This window comes from Phoxinus phoxinus (genome assembly GCF_949152265.1).
Source record: "Phoxinus phoxinus genome assembly, chromosome: 1".
Taxonomy (NCBI): domain Eukaryota; kingdom Metazoa; phylum Chordata; class Actinopteri; order Cypriniformes; family Leuciscidae; genus Phoxinus; species Phoxinus phoxinus.
Genome location: NC_136876.1, coordinates 47,737,952 through 47,750,986, shown reverse-complemented (window position 1 = coordinate 47,750,986; position 13,035 = coordinate 47,737,952). Strand labels below are relative to the sequence as shown.

The window sequence follows — 13,035 nt, the reverse complement described above, 5'->3', positions numbered from 1 at the left end:
TAGGGTGTTCAGGGTGGTTGCTAAGGTATTATGGGTGGTTGCTATGGTGTTACTAGGTGGTTCGTAGTTGTCACAGATGGTTACTATTGGAATTCTTAGTATTTTCTTGGCATGATTTAGCACTTAGCTAATCGCTATTAGCATGTAGCTATTCACAGCTAGCATCTGTAGCATGTAGGAAGTCCTGTTTGCTAGCAGGAGTCAAAAGAGCCAACCCCCATCTCTATGCGATTTTCTGATGCAGAGATATTGGTCGTGAAAAATGGTTGCTAGGGTACTCTGTTTGGTTGCTAGGGAGTGGCTTGGCAGCTGCCAATCATGAAACTCCAAAGGCTGCTTGTCAGTATGAATGATATAAACCGACTCCCATGCCTATATATGAAGATATCCCTCTATGGATTTTGGTTGCTAAGGTGCTCGACAATGGTTGCTAGGGAGTGGCTAGGAAGTGTTGAGGTGATTTATGATTGGCTGTTTGCCGCCCCGAGTCAAACGAGCCAACCCTCATGTTTCTATGACACTTCTATCCAGAGATATCCCTTTGATCTCTTTCAATGGAAGTCTATGGAACTTGTTGCTAAGGTTCTCTAAATGGTTGCTAGGGCGTGGCTTGATAGCTTCACAATATCACAATGATATTGCTGATCACTTACAAAGCACTAAATGGTTTAGCTCCGCAGTACTTGAGCGAGCTCTTAACGCATTATAGTCCTTCACGTCTACTGCGATCTCAAAATTCCGGTCAGTTAATAATACCTAGAATATCAAAATCAACTGCTGGCGGTAGATCCTTTTCCTATTTAGCACCAAAACTTTGGAACAGTCTTCCTACCATTGTCCGGGAAGCAGACACACTCTGTCAGTTCAAATCTAGACTAAAAACACATCTCTTCAGCCTAGCATACACATAACACATTATAGACTTATATAATTAGGCTGCATAGTTTAGAACAGCCGGGACCGGGAACACTTCCCGTAATCCTGATGTACTTGGTACATCATAAGAAGGACGGCGTCTACGCTAATATTAGTCTCTCTGTCTATCCCGAGGTTTACCGCTGTCCACTGGAACCAGGCCGTATCCAGATCTGATGAAGGACCAGCGCCAGGACACGACGACGACGCCGCTGACCTGAAGTGTCAACCAGTCTCTCCTCCTCTCCACTCTGACTTCAAACAACCGGAACTGGACAAATACTCTGATTCATTCTGAACTTCATACACTGTTTACTCATTGGCCAGAGGAGAACTGGCCCCCGACTGAGCCTGGGTTCTCCCAAGGTTTTTTTCTCCCTTCTGTCACCTGATGGAGTTTTGGTTCCTTGCCGCTGTTGCCTTACCTTCTGGCTTGCTTAGTTGGGGACATTCAATATTCAACAATATTATAGATCTGCCTTAAAGGTGGATGATGATGAAATTATTTTTTGTATTATTTTCATGTTATCACTGTGAAGCTGCTTTGATACAATCTGTATTGTAAAAAGCGCTATATAAATAAAGATGACTTGACTTGACTTGATCCTGAGAGACTGATTGGTCGTCTGAGTAAAATGAGCCCGCCCCCTTTTCTCTATGACACTGTGATCCAGAGTTATGTTCAATACAAAATCCCTATGCAATTTACCATAGTAGGAAAAACACATGTGTGTGTGTGTGTGTGTTGAGAGAGAGAGAGAGAGAGTGTGTGTGTGTGTGTTGAGAGAGAGAGAGAGTGTGTGTGTGTGTCAGTCACTGATCCTGAATCTGTGATTCTCTCTGTGTGTGTGTGTGTTGAGAGAGAGAGAGTGTGTGTGTGTGTGTTGAGAGAGAGAGAGAGAGAGAGAGAGAGTGTGTGTGTGTTGAGAGAGAGAGTGTGTGTGTGTGTCAGTCACTGATCCTGAACCTGTGATTCTCTCTGTGTGTGTGTGTTGAGAGAGAGAGAGTGTGTGTGTGTGTGTGTTGAGAGAGAGAGAGAGTGTGTGTGTGTGTGTGTTAGTCACTGATCGTGAACCTGTGATTCTCTCTCTGTGTGTGTGTGTGTGTGTGTGTGTTGAGAGAGAGAGAGAGAGTGTGTGTGTGTGTGTGTCAGTCACTGATCCTGAACCTGTGATTCTGTGTGTGTGTGTCAGTCACTGATCCTGAACCTGTGATTCTCTCTCTGTGTGTGTGTGTGTGTGTGTTTGTTGAGAGAGAGAGTGTGTGTGTGTGTGTGTGTGTGTGTTGAGAGAGAGAGAGTGTGTGTGTGTGTTAGTCACTGATCGTGAACCTGTGATTCTCTCTGTGTGTGTGTGTGTGTCAGTCACTGATCCTGAACCTGTGATTCTCTCTCTCTGTGTGTGTGTGTGTGTTGAGAGAGAGAGAGAGAGAGAGAGAGAGAGAGAGAGAGAGAGAGAGAGAGAGAGAGTGTGTGTGTGTGTCAGTCACTGATCCTGAACCTGTGATTCTCTCTGTGTGAGTGTGTGTGTTCTGATCATAAAAAGAAACAACAAAAACCCAGAAGACATCAAACACATTCTGACACAATAATATACAATAATACACACACACACAGTTTTCACTGTTTATTCACTGATCACAGCAACACTGTGTTTTTATTGCACGTGGTAGTCTTTGTTTGTCAGTCAGAGTGTGTGTGTGTGTGTTTAATGTGACACAGAGACACTGAAGAGTTAACATTATGAACACCAAATCCAGCACAGATGGGTTCAGTGAATGTGTGTGTGAATGTGTGTAAGTGTGTATATGTGTGTGTGTCAGAGACGCTGTAGAAGGACAGAGTGCCGGCCGACACGTCCACACACACTCCTGCTCTCTTACAGGATCCTGAACCAGCAGAAACATCAGTGGACTTATCATTGTGACGGACAAAGAGTGTGTGACCAGAGCATCTCAGACTCCAGGACTTCTCATTCAGTCCAAACACACAGTCAAAACTCCATCCTTTCCTCTTGATTCCTTTATACGACACTGAGATATAAACATTTCCACTGCATTCACACTCCCAGTAACAGCGTCCAGTCAGACTCTCTCCACACAGAACCTGAGGATGAACATCAAATCTCTCTGGATGATCAGGATACGACTGACTCTCTGACACACACGTCACCTTTCTGTTCTCCTCAGACAGAGCGAGATCAGTGTGTGCTGTGTTTGGATCCAGTGTGAGATCAACGGCATCTGAACACAAGAACACACATTACAACAGCAACATTTACAACAACACACACTACAACTGTGTTTCTGGACTTACATTTACAACAACACACACTACAATTGTGTTTCTGGACTTACATTTACAACAACACACACTACAACTGTGTTTCTGGACTTACATTTACAACAACACACACTACAACTGTGTTTCTGGACTTACATTTACAACAACACACACTACAACTGTGTTTCTGGACTTACATTTACAACAACACACACTACAATTGTGTTTCTGGACTTACATTTACAACAACACACACTACAACTGTGTTTCTGGACTTACATTTCTGGGGTCCTGCTGTAATCCTGAACTCTCCTCCGTGATCCACACTAGAAAACACACACACACACAATTACACATCGAGAAATTTCTCATTTTAATACTCAGCAGTTGTCAACATTTTTATTTATTATTATTATTATTATTATTATTAGTGGTGCTTGTGAAGTAAAGCATCCTTATTGTTATTCCTCATATTTATTATTATTCTTCAGGACAAAACTTCAGTGTGTAACTCGTCTCGTCTGTTAGTTTGTCGTGGACCCGTGAATAATCTGTGTGTGCTGTAACTTTATAAGCGGTCGGCGCGTGATCGTCGCTGCGGGCGAGCCCGAAACTGCCCCACACACACACACTCCTCACACACCCCGGGGCGTAAGAGCCCGAAACTGCCCCACATAACTCTGATCACATTGTCATAGAGACAATTCACTCGGCAACCAATCACTTTCTCAGGATCATCATGAAGCTATCAAGCCACGCCCTAGTAACCATTTAGAGCACCATAGCAACCATACAGCGGAATGCATAAGCCATATATCTATTGATCCAGGCTGACACCAATATATAAGTATAACTCTAATAAGTGCTTCATCACCATAGCAACCATCCAGATCACCCTAGCAACCGTACAGGAACATGAAAAGTCATACCGAATGAATCTTTATCAATCTATACGACAATTCCCCGTGACGTCACAACAGTAATAGACGTTCTTCCGGGTGGCAGAAGCCGAAGCGTTCCTATGGCAACGCTAGTAAATTGCTTGTAAGGGAGACCCACCGTCGGCAGCAAACATGTAATAAAAAAATCATAATTAATTAAATATAATGCGTTTTTTTTTTTTTTTTTTTTTTTCATAATAACAACTGTATTGAATGATATAAGTAAAAAAAATACAAAATTAGCAAAATAGCTGTTTTTTCTAGACAAAATAACGTGCTATATATCATGGTCATTAAATGAGGCAAATGTTGTGTGACGTAATTGTTCTCCAGCTGTTTTATTGACCTCTGCGTGGTTGAAAAACACTGATTGGTCGATATTATGTATGAGGAATATACATTCCGGTAAGTTGCGTGAGAAAATGGATGTGGCGTGAGAAAGTGAGTCTCTGGTCAATGCGTGAGAGTTCAGCTTCTTTTACTCCAGACTGGCAATGAGTCTGATCTTCAAAAGAGAAGTTTATAATATTAGCCTCGAGTTTCCCCGGCTGAAGATAAATGCTCTGCCACCCGGAAGTATCTCGTGTCTATTGTTTACAACCATTCTGAAATGCTGTATAAGCATGACCCTAATAAGTGCTTCATCACCATAGCAACCATGCTCTGCTATGATGTTGTAGACGGACAGTGTTGAGAATAACGTTACACGAAGCAGAGTTGAAGGGCAAGCAGGGTTGGCAGCAGAAAGGTAAACGTTGGATGAATCATATAATTTAGGGGATCATTAAGATTTCCTACTTTTAGCTCTACTTTTAACAACACGACACTCGCTATAACCTCCTCACCCGCAGGAAATGGATAAAACCTCTACACCTCTTGCTGTATATCTGGCAGCGCAACCCCAAACACAACACGTTTTCATCATCGTTTCAACTTTGATCTGCAACAATGTTACTCAGAACACCCTAGCAACCACTCAGAACACCCTAGCAACCACTCAGAACACCATAACAATCACCTAGCAATGCCTTAGCAAACATCTAGTACACCCTAGCAACCACCCAGAATACCTTAGCAACCACAAAGCAACACCCTAGTAACCCCCTACCAATGCCTTAGCAACCATCTAGTACAGCCTAGCAACCACCCAGAATACCTTAGCAAATGCAAAGCAACACTCTAGCAACCACTCAGAACACCCTAGCAACCACACAGAATACCCTAGTATCCGTGCAATGAAATGCATACATGACATCTCTCAGCATCGGAATATTGTAGACATGTGGGTGGGCTCTTTTGACTTCAGCTGTCAGTAAGCTTTAGGTCTGGCAACTTCCTAGCAACCATTTGGAGCACACTAGCAACTGTATAACATAATTTCAGCACCAGAACATTATACATACATAAGGTTTTGCTCTCTTGCTGTCACATGCACACACTGAAACATTCAGGATCTCTCTCTCGCTAATCTATTCAAATATCAAACAAATTATCAAAGAGTTGAGCATGGCGCTAGCAACCCCAGGGTCATGGGTTCGATTCCCAGGGAAAGCAAGAACTGATCAAATGTAAATGTGTACCTTCAATGCAACCTAAGTCGCTTTGGATAAAGGCATCATACATAAATCTAAAGCATTCAAGATTTACGACAGTTTAAGTTGGGAATGTAATTTTCAGGTCTATGCTCAAAAAGTGAATAAATGGATTATAAATACAGCGTAAATATCATTTAGTATAAAAAAAAAAATCCTCTAAAAATACAAAAACATGAAATAAAAATATGACTCAAACTAAAATATAGTACATTCATTTCATTGACAAAAAATATTGGTCCTTTTGACCGACACGCAAAGAGCACCAGAGGTTTAAAACTAGAAGAGCTCTTAAAGGGATGGTTCAGAGTAAAATCAACCTAGGGACCTTTGCACCATGACATCAAGCCAAACACCCCCCCCCCCCCCCTCACCACCCAGGCTAGGGTTTGGCTCGAGGTCATGCAGTGCAAAGGACCCTACACTCAAAAAAATAAATTGTTGAATGAACATGATTTAATCGTATCACCCATTATGCATCTAAGCAAGATTTGAATATTTTATTTGAACACAATATTGGTTTGTAAATTGAACATGATTGTAATATGTCAATGCAACTTCTTTGCAACTAATTGAATCAACATGTTTGTATTGTGTTAGACTAATCAAATGTATTCTCATTCACTCAAAGCACAGGAAAGCAGAATCACCAAAGGAGAAAATCTAATTTTAAGTCACCATTATGGAGATCGGTGTGTGTTTTAGTTGGGCTCTTCACCCTTAAATTATTAACTAAGTTTTGTTTGGCTGCTGTACGTGAGTTATAACAGCCAGATGAACAAATAGGAACGGTGATCTGATGGTGTTGGTTGTGTATTAACATAACCATTATTTCACAATCATTTAACCTGAATCACTGAACTCATATAGAGTCCAATTTATGAGTTAGTTTTTAATTTTTTAATTTTAGCTGCATAATAGGTTTAGCCTTTTCAATGAAATTAAAACGATCAAATCAATAAAAAAATATAAATATAGCTGCAAGCAGCGATTATGGGCCCAAGCCGGTGGCACCGCCACCCCGGTGCCTTTAGTTGCACTAAAGGCACCGAGGTGGTGGTGCCACCGGCTTGGGCCCTCCATCGCTGCTTGCAGCTATATATATATATATATAAACCGCCACCCCGGTGCCTTTAGGGTTCCTGTGCACGACGGGCAATAACGTAACTCCGCTTTGACTGTCCAGAAGAAGTCTGCGAAGTCTGCTTTAGAGCTTGCATCAGTGTGGGTTCTGCAAAAGTGCGCATCGAGGGCACATATCAACCACAAAGTATGGGTGAGCACCCTTCTGAAACCTAAAATGAAAAGTTAGACACCCTACAGTCTCATGGACTTAACGGACACATGAAATCAGCAGCCATTGTAAGTACACAACACCGAAAATTCCTATGAAGTGTGGTATATATATTCATTGAAATTACTGTACTTTAAAACACTTGTTTAAAAGAAAAAACACATGTATACATAGTATAAAACACTAGATGGCACAATATACCTATTTTTAATAGAGTCTTTCTGCCCCCCTCCCCACACACACAGAGACAGGGGGGCTGTCTGTGTGTGTGCCCTCCCTCCCCACACAGACACACACGGGGGGGGGTCAGACAGACAGACGGACACACAGACACACACACACGCACACACACGCACACACACGCACACACACACACACACACACACAGAATGGCAGGGGGAACTCTGTCAGAGAGAGACAAAACCACATTCAAACCAAAATATCTGACTTCCTGTTGGTCGGAGCTAATGACTGTAAATGAGAAAGTTGTCCGGCTCGATGTGCACAAAATACATACCGAGTTTTGTGACTGTAGGTAAAAATAACCCCCCCACTTTAGTCAAAAGCATCTTGAAAGTAACACACTTCCTGCTGCCAGTTGGTGGCGCTATAACTTTGACTCACATTAGTTACATCCATGTGATCGGCCTCTTACAAAAAACACACTGCTGAAGTTTCATCAAGATCAGTTAATGTATGAAGACGTTATAACACATCGTGTTTCTCTTTTCTCGCCATAAATTCGTTTCCTCGCCACGGCCAAACCGTTCGAGATATCAAAAATCCGTCCGCAATTTAGCATCCTCAATGTCTTGACTTCATGCTGACCGAGTTTGGTGGCGATCAAAATAATTTTCTAGGAGGAGTATATACAATTCCAGGGGGATTCGTTTTTAAACAACCCATAATAGCCGACTTCCTGTTGGACTGGCGTAAAACTTAGAGCACGAAAGTTGTTCGGCCCGATTAAATCTATATGTGTACCGAGTTTCATATTATTACATGCAAACGTGTTTGATATATGGACCAAGTTTTCGGACCACGTTCAAGGGGGCGCTGTTGAGCTCCCCTGCCACGCCCGGGTACCAGCTTCAGGCCGGCCCTGATGGCCGCAGGTTCTGACCTGTGTGCAAAGTTTCAAGAGTTTTCGAGCACGTTAAGGGCCCCAAAAGTGCCCGAGAAGTCCCACACAGCAGAGAAAGGGTTAAAATAAAGCCCCCCTCCTCTCTCACACACACAGACACTGAGAGAGACTGGCAAAATTCCCATCAAATCACATTCAAACCAAAATATCTGACTTCCTGTTGGTCGGAGCTAATGACTGTAAATTAGAAAGTTGTCTGGCTCGGGGAGATAAATATAAATACCGATTTTTGTTACTGTAGGTAAAACTAATACCCCATTTTTGACTAAAGGTGGCGCTACTGAGCCCCTTACCACGCCCGTTTCTGAAACTTTGCACAAGTGTACTAGGCAATAAATGTAAAGTGTCTGTCGAGTTTCATGCAATTTCAAGTATGCTAAGAGTCTCAAAAACTTTAAAAAAGAATATTAAAGTTTGATGCGTTGCCATGGCAACAGTATTTAAGATATCAATAATCCTTTCACAGGTCTACATCTGCCGTGTGTTTACATTATACAGATGAAGTTTGAAGCAAATCGGTAAAAATAAGAGGGTGATTTCAAAGCATTTTGAAAGTGACACACTTCCTGCTGCCAGTTGGTGGCGCTATAACTTTGACTCACAATAGTCACATCCATGTGATCGGCCTCTTACAACAAACACACTGCTGAAGTTTCATCAAGATCAGTTAATGTATGAGGATGTTATAACACACTTCCAGTTTCCAATATTCGCCATAAATTCGCCACGGCCAAACCGTTCGAGATATCAAAAATCCCCTCACAATTTATCATCCTCCATGTCTTGGCTTCATGCACATCGAGTTTCGTGGTCATCGGATGAATTCTCTAGGAGAAGTGTTTCAAATGCCAGAACATGCGTTTCCATACAACCCATAATAGCCGACTTCCTGTTGGACTGGCGTAAAACTTAGAGCACGAAAGTTGTTCGGCCCGATGAGATCTATATGTGTACCGAGTTTCATATTATTACATGCAAGCGTGTTTGATATATGGACATGTTTTTTAATCCCATTCCAGGGGGCGCTGCCGAGCCCCCCTGCCACGCCCGGGTACCAGCTTCAGTCCGGCCCTGATGGCCGCGGGTTCTGACATTTGTGCAAAGTTTCAAGAGTTTTTGAGCACGTTAAGGCCCCCAAAAGTGCCCAAAAGGTAGTAAAATAATAATAATAATAAAGAAGAAGAAGAAGAATCCTAAGAAAAACAATAGGGCCTTCGCCTTTTCAAGGCTTGGGCCCTAAAAAAATATATATATATACACATTTCTTTTTTAGGCACACACAGACATCAATAATCAGTGTATGAATCTCAACAATGGTGACATTTATAAAGCATGTTGCAGTGCATTCTGTGTTGCACCAATCAAAACTCATTCATAGCTCCCATCATGCATTGCTGCATGAATAAATAATGAGCTTATGATCAGAGGTGATCTGTTTTAATTTCATTGAAAAGGCTAAACCTATTATGCAGCTAAAATTAATAAAATAAACCTAAATCATAAATCGGACTCTATATGAGTTCAGTGATTCAGGTTAAATGATTGTGAAATAATGGTTATGTTAGTACACAACCAACACCATCAGATCACCGTTCCTAATTGTTCATCTGGCTGTTATAACTTATGTACAGCAACCAAACAAAACTTAAAGTTAATAATTTAAGGGTGAAGAGCCCAACTAAAACATACACTGATCTCCATAATGGTGACTTAAAAATTAGATTTTCTCCTTTGGTGATTCTGCTTTCCTGTGCTTTGAGTGAATGGGAATACATTTGATTAGTCTAACACAATACAAACATGTTGATTCAATTAGTTGCAAAGAAGTTGCATTGACATATTACAATCATGTTCAATTTACAAACCAATATTGTGTTCAAATAAAATATTCAAATCTTGCTTAGATGCATAATGGGTGATACGATTAAATCATGTTCATTCAACAATTTATTTTTTTGAGTGTAGCAACCCCAGGGTCATGGGTTCGATTCCCAGGGAAAGCAAGAACTGATCAAATGTAAATGTGTACCTTCAATGCAACCTTAGTCGCTTTGGATAAAGGCATCATACATAAATATAAATGTAAATTTTATCTTAATGCACTCTTTTATCTCTGTCTGATTTAAAGCATGTAGAATAATAGATCTAACAACTCGAAGCCAAAATAACTAACAAAAGTGACATTTTTACCCTTCCAGTCAAATTTTGTGCGCAAATACTATTGACCACCTTTACTCGTCAATGCTGGCAAATGACCCTGGCAGTGACGTCACGATACCACAATTTTGACTATACGATTTTGATCATTTTGATACGATGCCGGACTAAAATATCTCAATACCAGTTGGTGTGCAATGTGACCAACATCTTATTTTACACCTCTTATTAACATCAAGCACATCCTGTTTTCCCAGTCATGCATGTTTCTTCATTGCTCTAAGTGTCAATAACTTAAAGCAGTGCTGTGCAGATATATTTACATACCAGCTCATATTAGAGGACTAAAAGCTCGCACACCCAGTGTGTCTGCAGGGATTGAAAGCCGATCGCTGCATACGTCACACAGAAAATATGGCTCTAATTAAAACCCTGTCATTTTTAAAGTATCATTACTAATAGAAAGAGGAATCATACTGTTTTTATCAGCATCGCAATATATTTCTAGTGTCATATCGTCAGTGTTGGGAAAGCTACTTGGAAAATATAGTGAGTTAAGCTAGCAGTTGCTCTACATTAAATGTAATGGCAGCTTCACTACACTGAAGACACCACTGTGGGAAATGTAGGAAGCTAAGCTACAGCAATATGGCAAAAGTAGTTTACTACATCTAAGCTATTTTTATTTATTTCATTTTTATATTGAACCAACTTCATTCCAAGTCAATGCTATCTCAGTGATCAATAAAACTGTCAGGCAAACAGATGGCAGGCATAATTTGTCAGTTCAATTCTTAATTCAACAACTGTTCAAAACCAATTTGGCAACAAAAAAACAAAAACAAAACTATAACTATATAAAACCATATAACTATATAAAACTATAACAAAACCAGGTGTCGTCGAGAGTGTGTGCATGTTTCTATTACGGTAAGTACATTTCTCACGTGTCAGCCCAAGGATTGAGATTGGTACATCATGTCACTGTCCGGAGCAGAAGGTGGTGGTAATGCACCAAAAAGCTGGTTTAGGGCCCTATGAAATCCACTTTATTTTTTCCCACATTCCAAATTCTTTTTGTTTCCGTTTTCATTTTTCTGTATTTTTTTTCTTACTCCTTTTTTAATTGTTAAATTTAAGTAATCAAAAAGCATGTCTAATTAATTATGATCATGAAACTTATACAATTTAACAATAATTTATTAACATTTTTAAATAAATTACATTTTTAGGGCACTAAAAAATATGTTTTGTTTTTGTTTTATTTTTTAAACCAAATTCTGTTCTTTTTTGTTTTGTTTTATTGATTCCATTTTAATTAAAAGTTTAATTAAACTGTAATAACCCATTATTTAAAATGATAATGATTTAAGCTAAACTTTCTTCAAAGGATAAACCAACCTTTTATTTTGACGGGTTGTCGTGTAGACCTTTAAGTCTCTCTGTGTTTTTATGTATGACGATAGTTTTATTCTGAAATGAAGCTAAAATGCTGCTGAAGTGACTCTTAGAGCGGCTGTGTAGATGAAGTCCAAGCATTAATGTTCTCATATAGGCTGAAAACATCACAAGCGCCATAGGTGCCTCAGTGTGTGTGAGTGTGTGTGTGTGTGTGGTAAATGAAATTGCGCGCGTCTGCGCCATTCATTCACAGAGACACGCAGAACATGCATGATTCCTATTTAAATTGTCTTTATGCGGTTTAATATTCACAGACACTAGTCTATATCGTGATTTTATTTAAGTTTACTACCTACTTTTCATTCAAGATCTGACAAATTCCGTGAAATTCTGCGTTATACAGTAAAATCTTGTTTTTATGCCGTGATTCAGTCCGTGTTTTCCGCATCGCAGGAATGAAATCATATGGCCCTAAGGTTGCCAACCGCCGTAAAACACGAAGAAGAAGTCACCGTCACTTACTGATCCAGCATCAGTGATAGCAGTTGTAGATCCCATTTGAGTTTGAGCTTTAGAAATTATTGGGAAAATGTGGCTTGTGTGGACGCTACCGCACTACTACCGATCAAAAAAAGAGCTTCGCTACTGAAAAGCTATTTGATTCGGAAAATTACTTGTAGCGACGCTACTGCCCAACACTGCATATCGTGCAACACTAGACAATGGCATAAGCGGGATAATCCATGGCTAGGTGTGTATTATACAGCTTTAATGCACTTCGCGTCAGGTGGTACTTTGCCTTAATATCGTGTAATGCACTTCTAGTCGAGGATTATCTCTTACTTATTATATGGCTTGGTTGAATTCTAATGTAGAATGCGGTCTGTTATTTCTTGATAACACCGCTGATAAGTATAACCGCTGCTAAGTATAACACACTGTTGCTATGAAAAATAGAGCGTTGCCATGGACACGGTGTTCTTTAGCGGAAACAATACAATTGGTTTTTAAATCAATAAACTCCTTTTTAAATCAATATTTTGTGTCAAATTATTGATTTATTTGTTAGGTAGCCATGTAATAAGCGGGATAATGTAGAGCGAGGCGGTTGTTATAGCGAAAACAACCCCTTCAGGCTGATTCAAGACCCCTCCGCGTCAGGGTCCTGATCAGCCCGTCGGGGTTGTATTTACGCTCTACATTATCTCGCTCTACAATTTACGCTTTACATTATCCCTTACATATTAAATAGCAATATGCAAATTACTGTTACAGAATTGTGTTTCTCACTTTACATGCAGTTATATATC

General features: G+C 40.3%; 1 protein-coding gene across 1 annotated transcript in view; it reads right to left on the bottom strand.

Moving 5' to 3' along the window:
* Positions 1-2,525: 2,525 nt before the first annotated feature.
* LOC307003480 (uncharacterized protein) overlaps positions 2,526-13,035 on the bottom strand; it is a 59,122-nt gene continuing 48,612 nt past the window's right edge. The window contains exons 12-13 of the mRNA XM_079621914.1: positions 3,476-3,522; positions 2,526-3,156 (exon numbers count right to left, since the gene is read on the bottom strand). Coding sequence (XP_079478040.1) covers positions 2,597-3,156; positions 3,476-3,522 — 607 coding nt within the window. The 3' untranslated portion in view covers positions 2,526-2,596. The remainder of the gene's footprint in view (positions 3,157-3,475; positions 3,523-13,035) is intronic.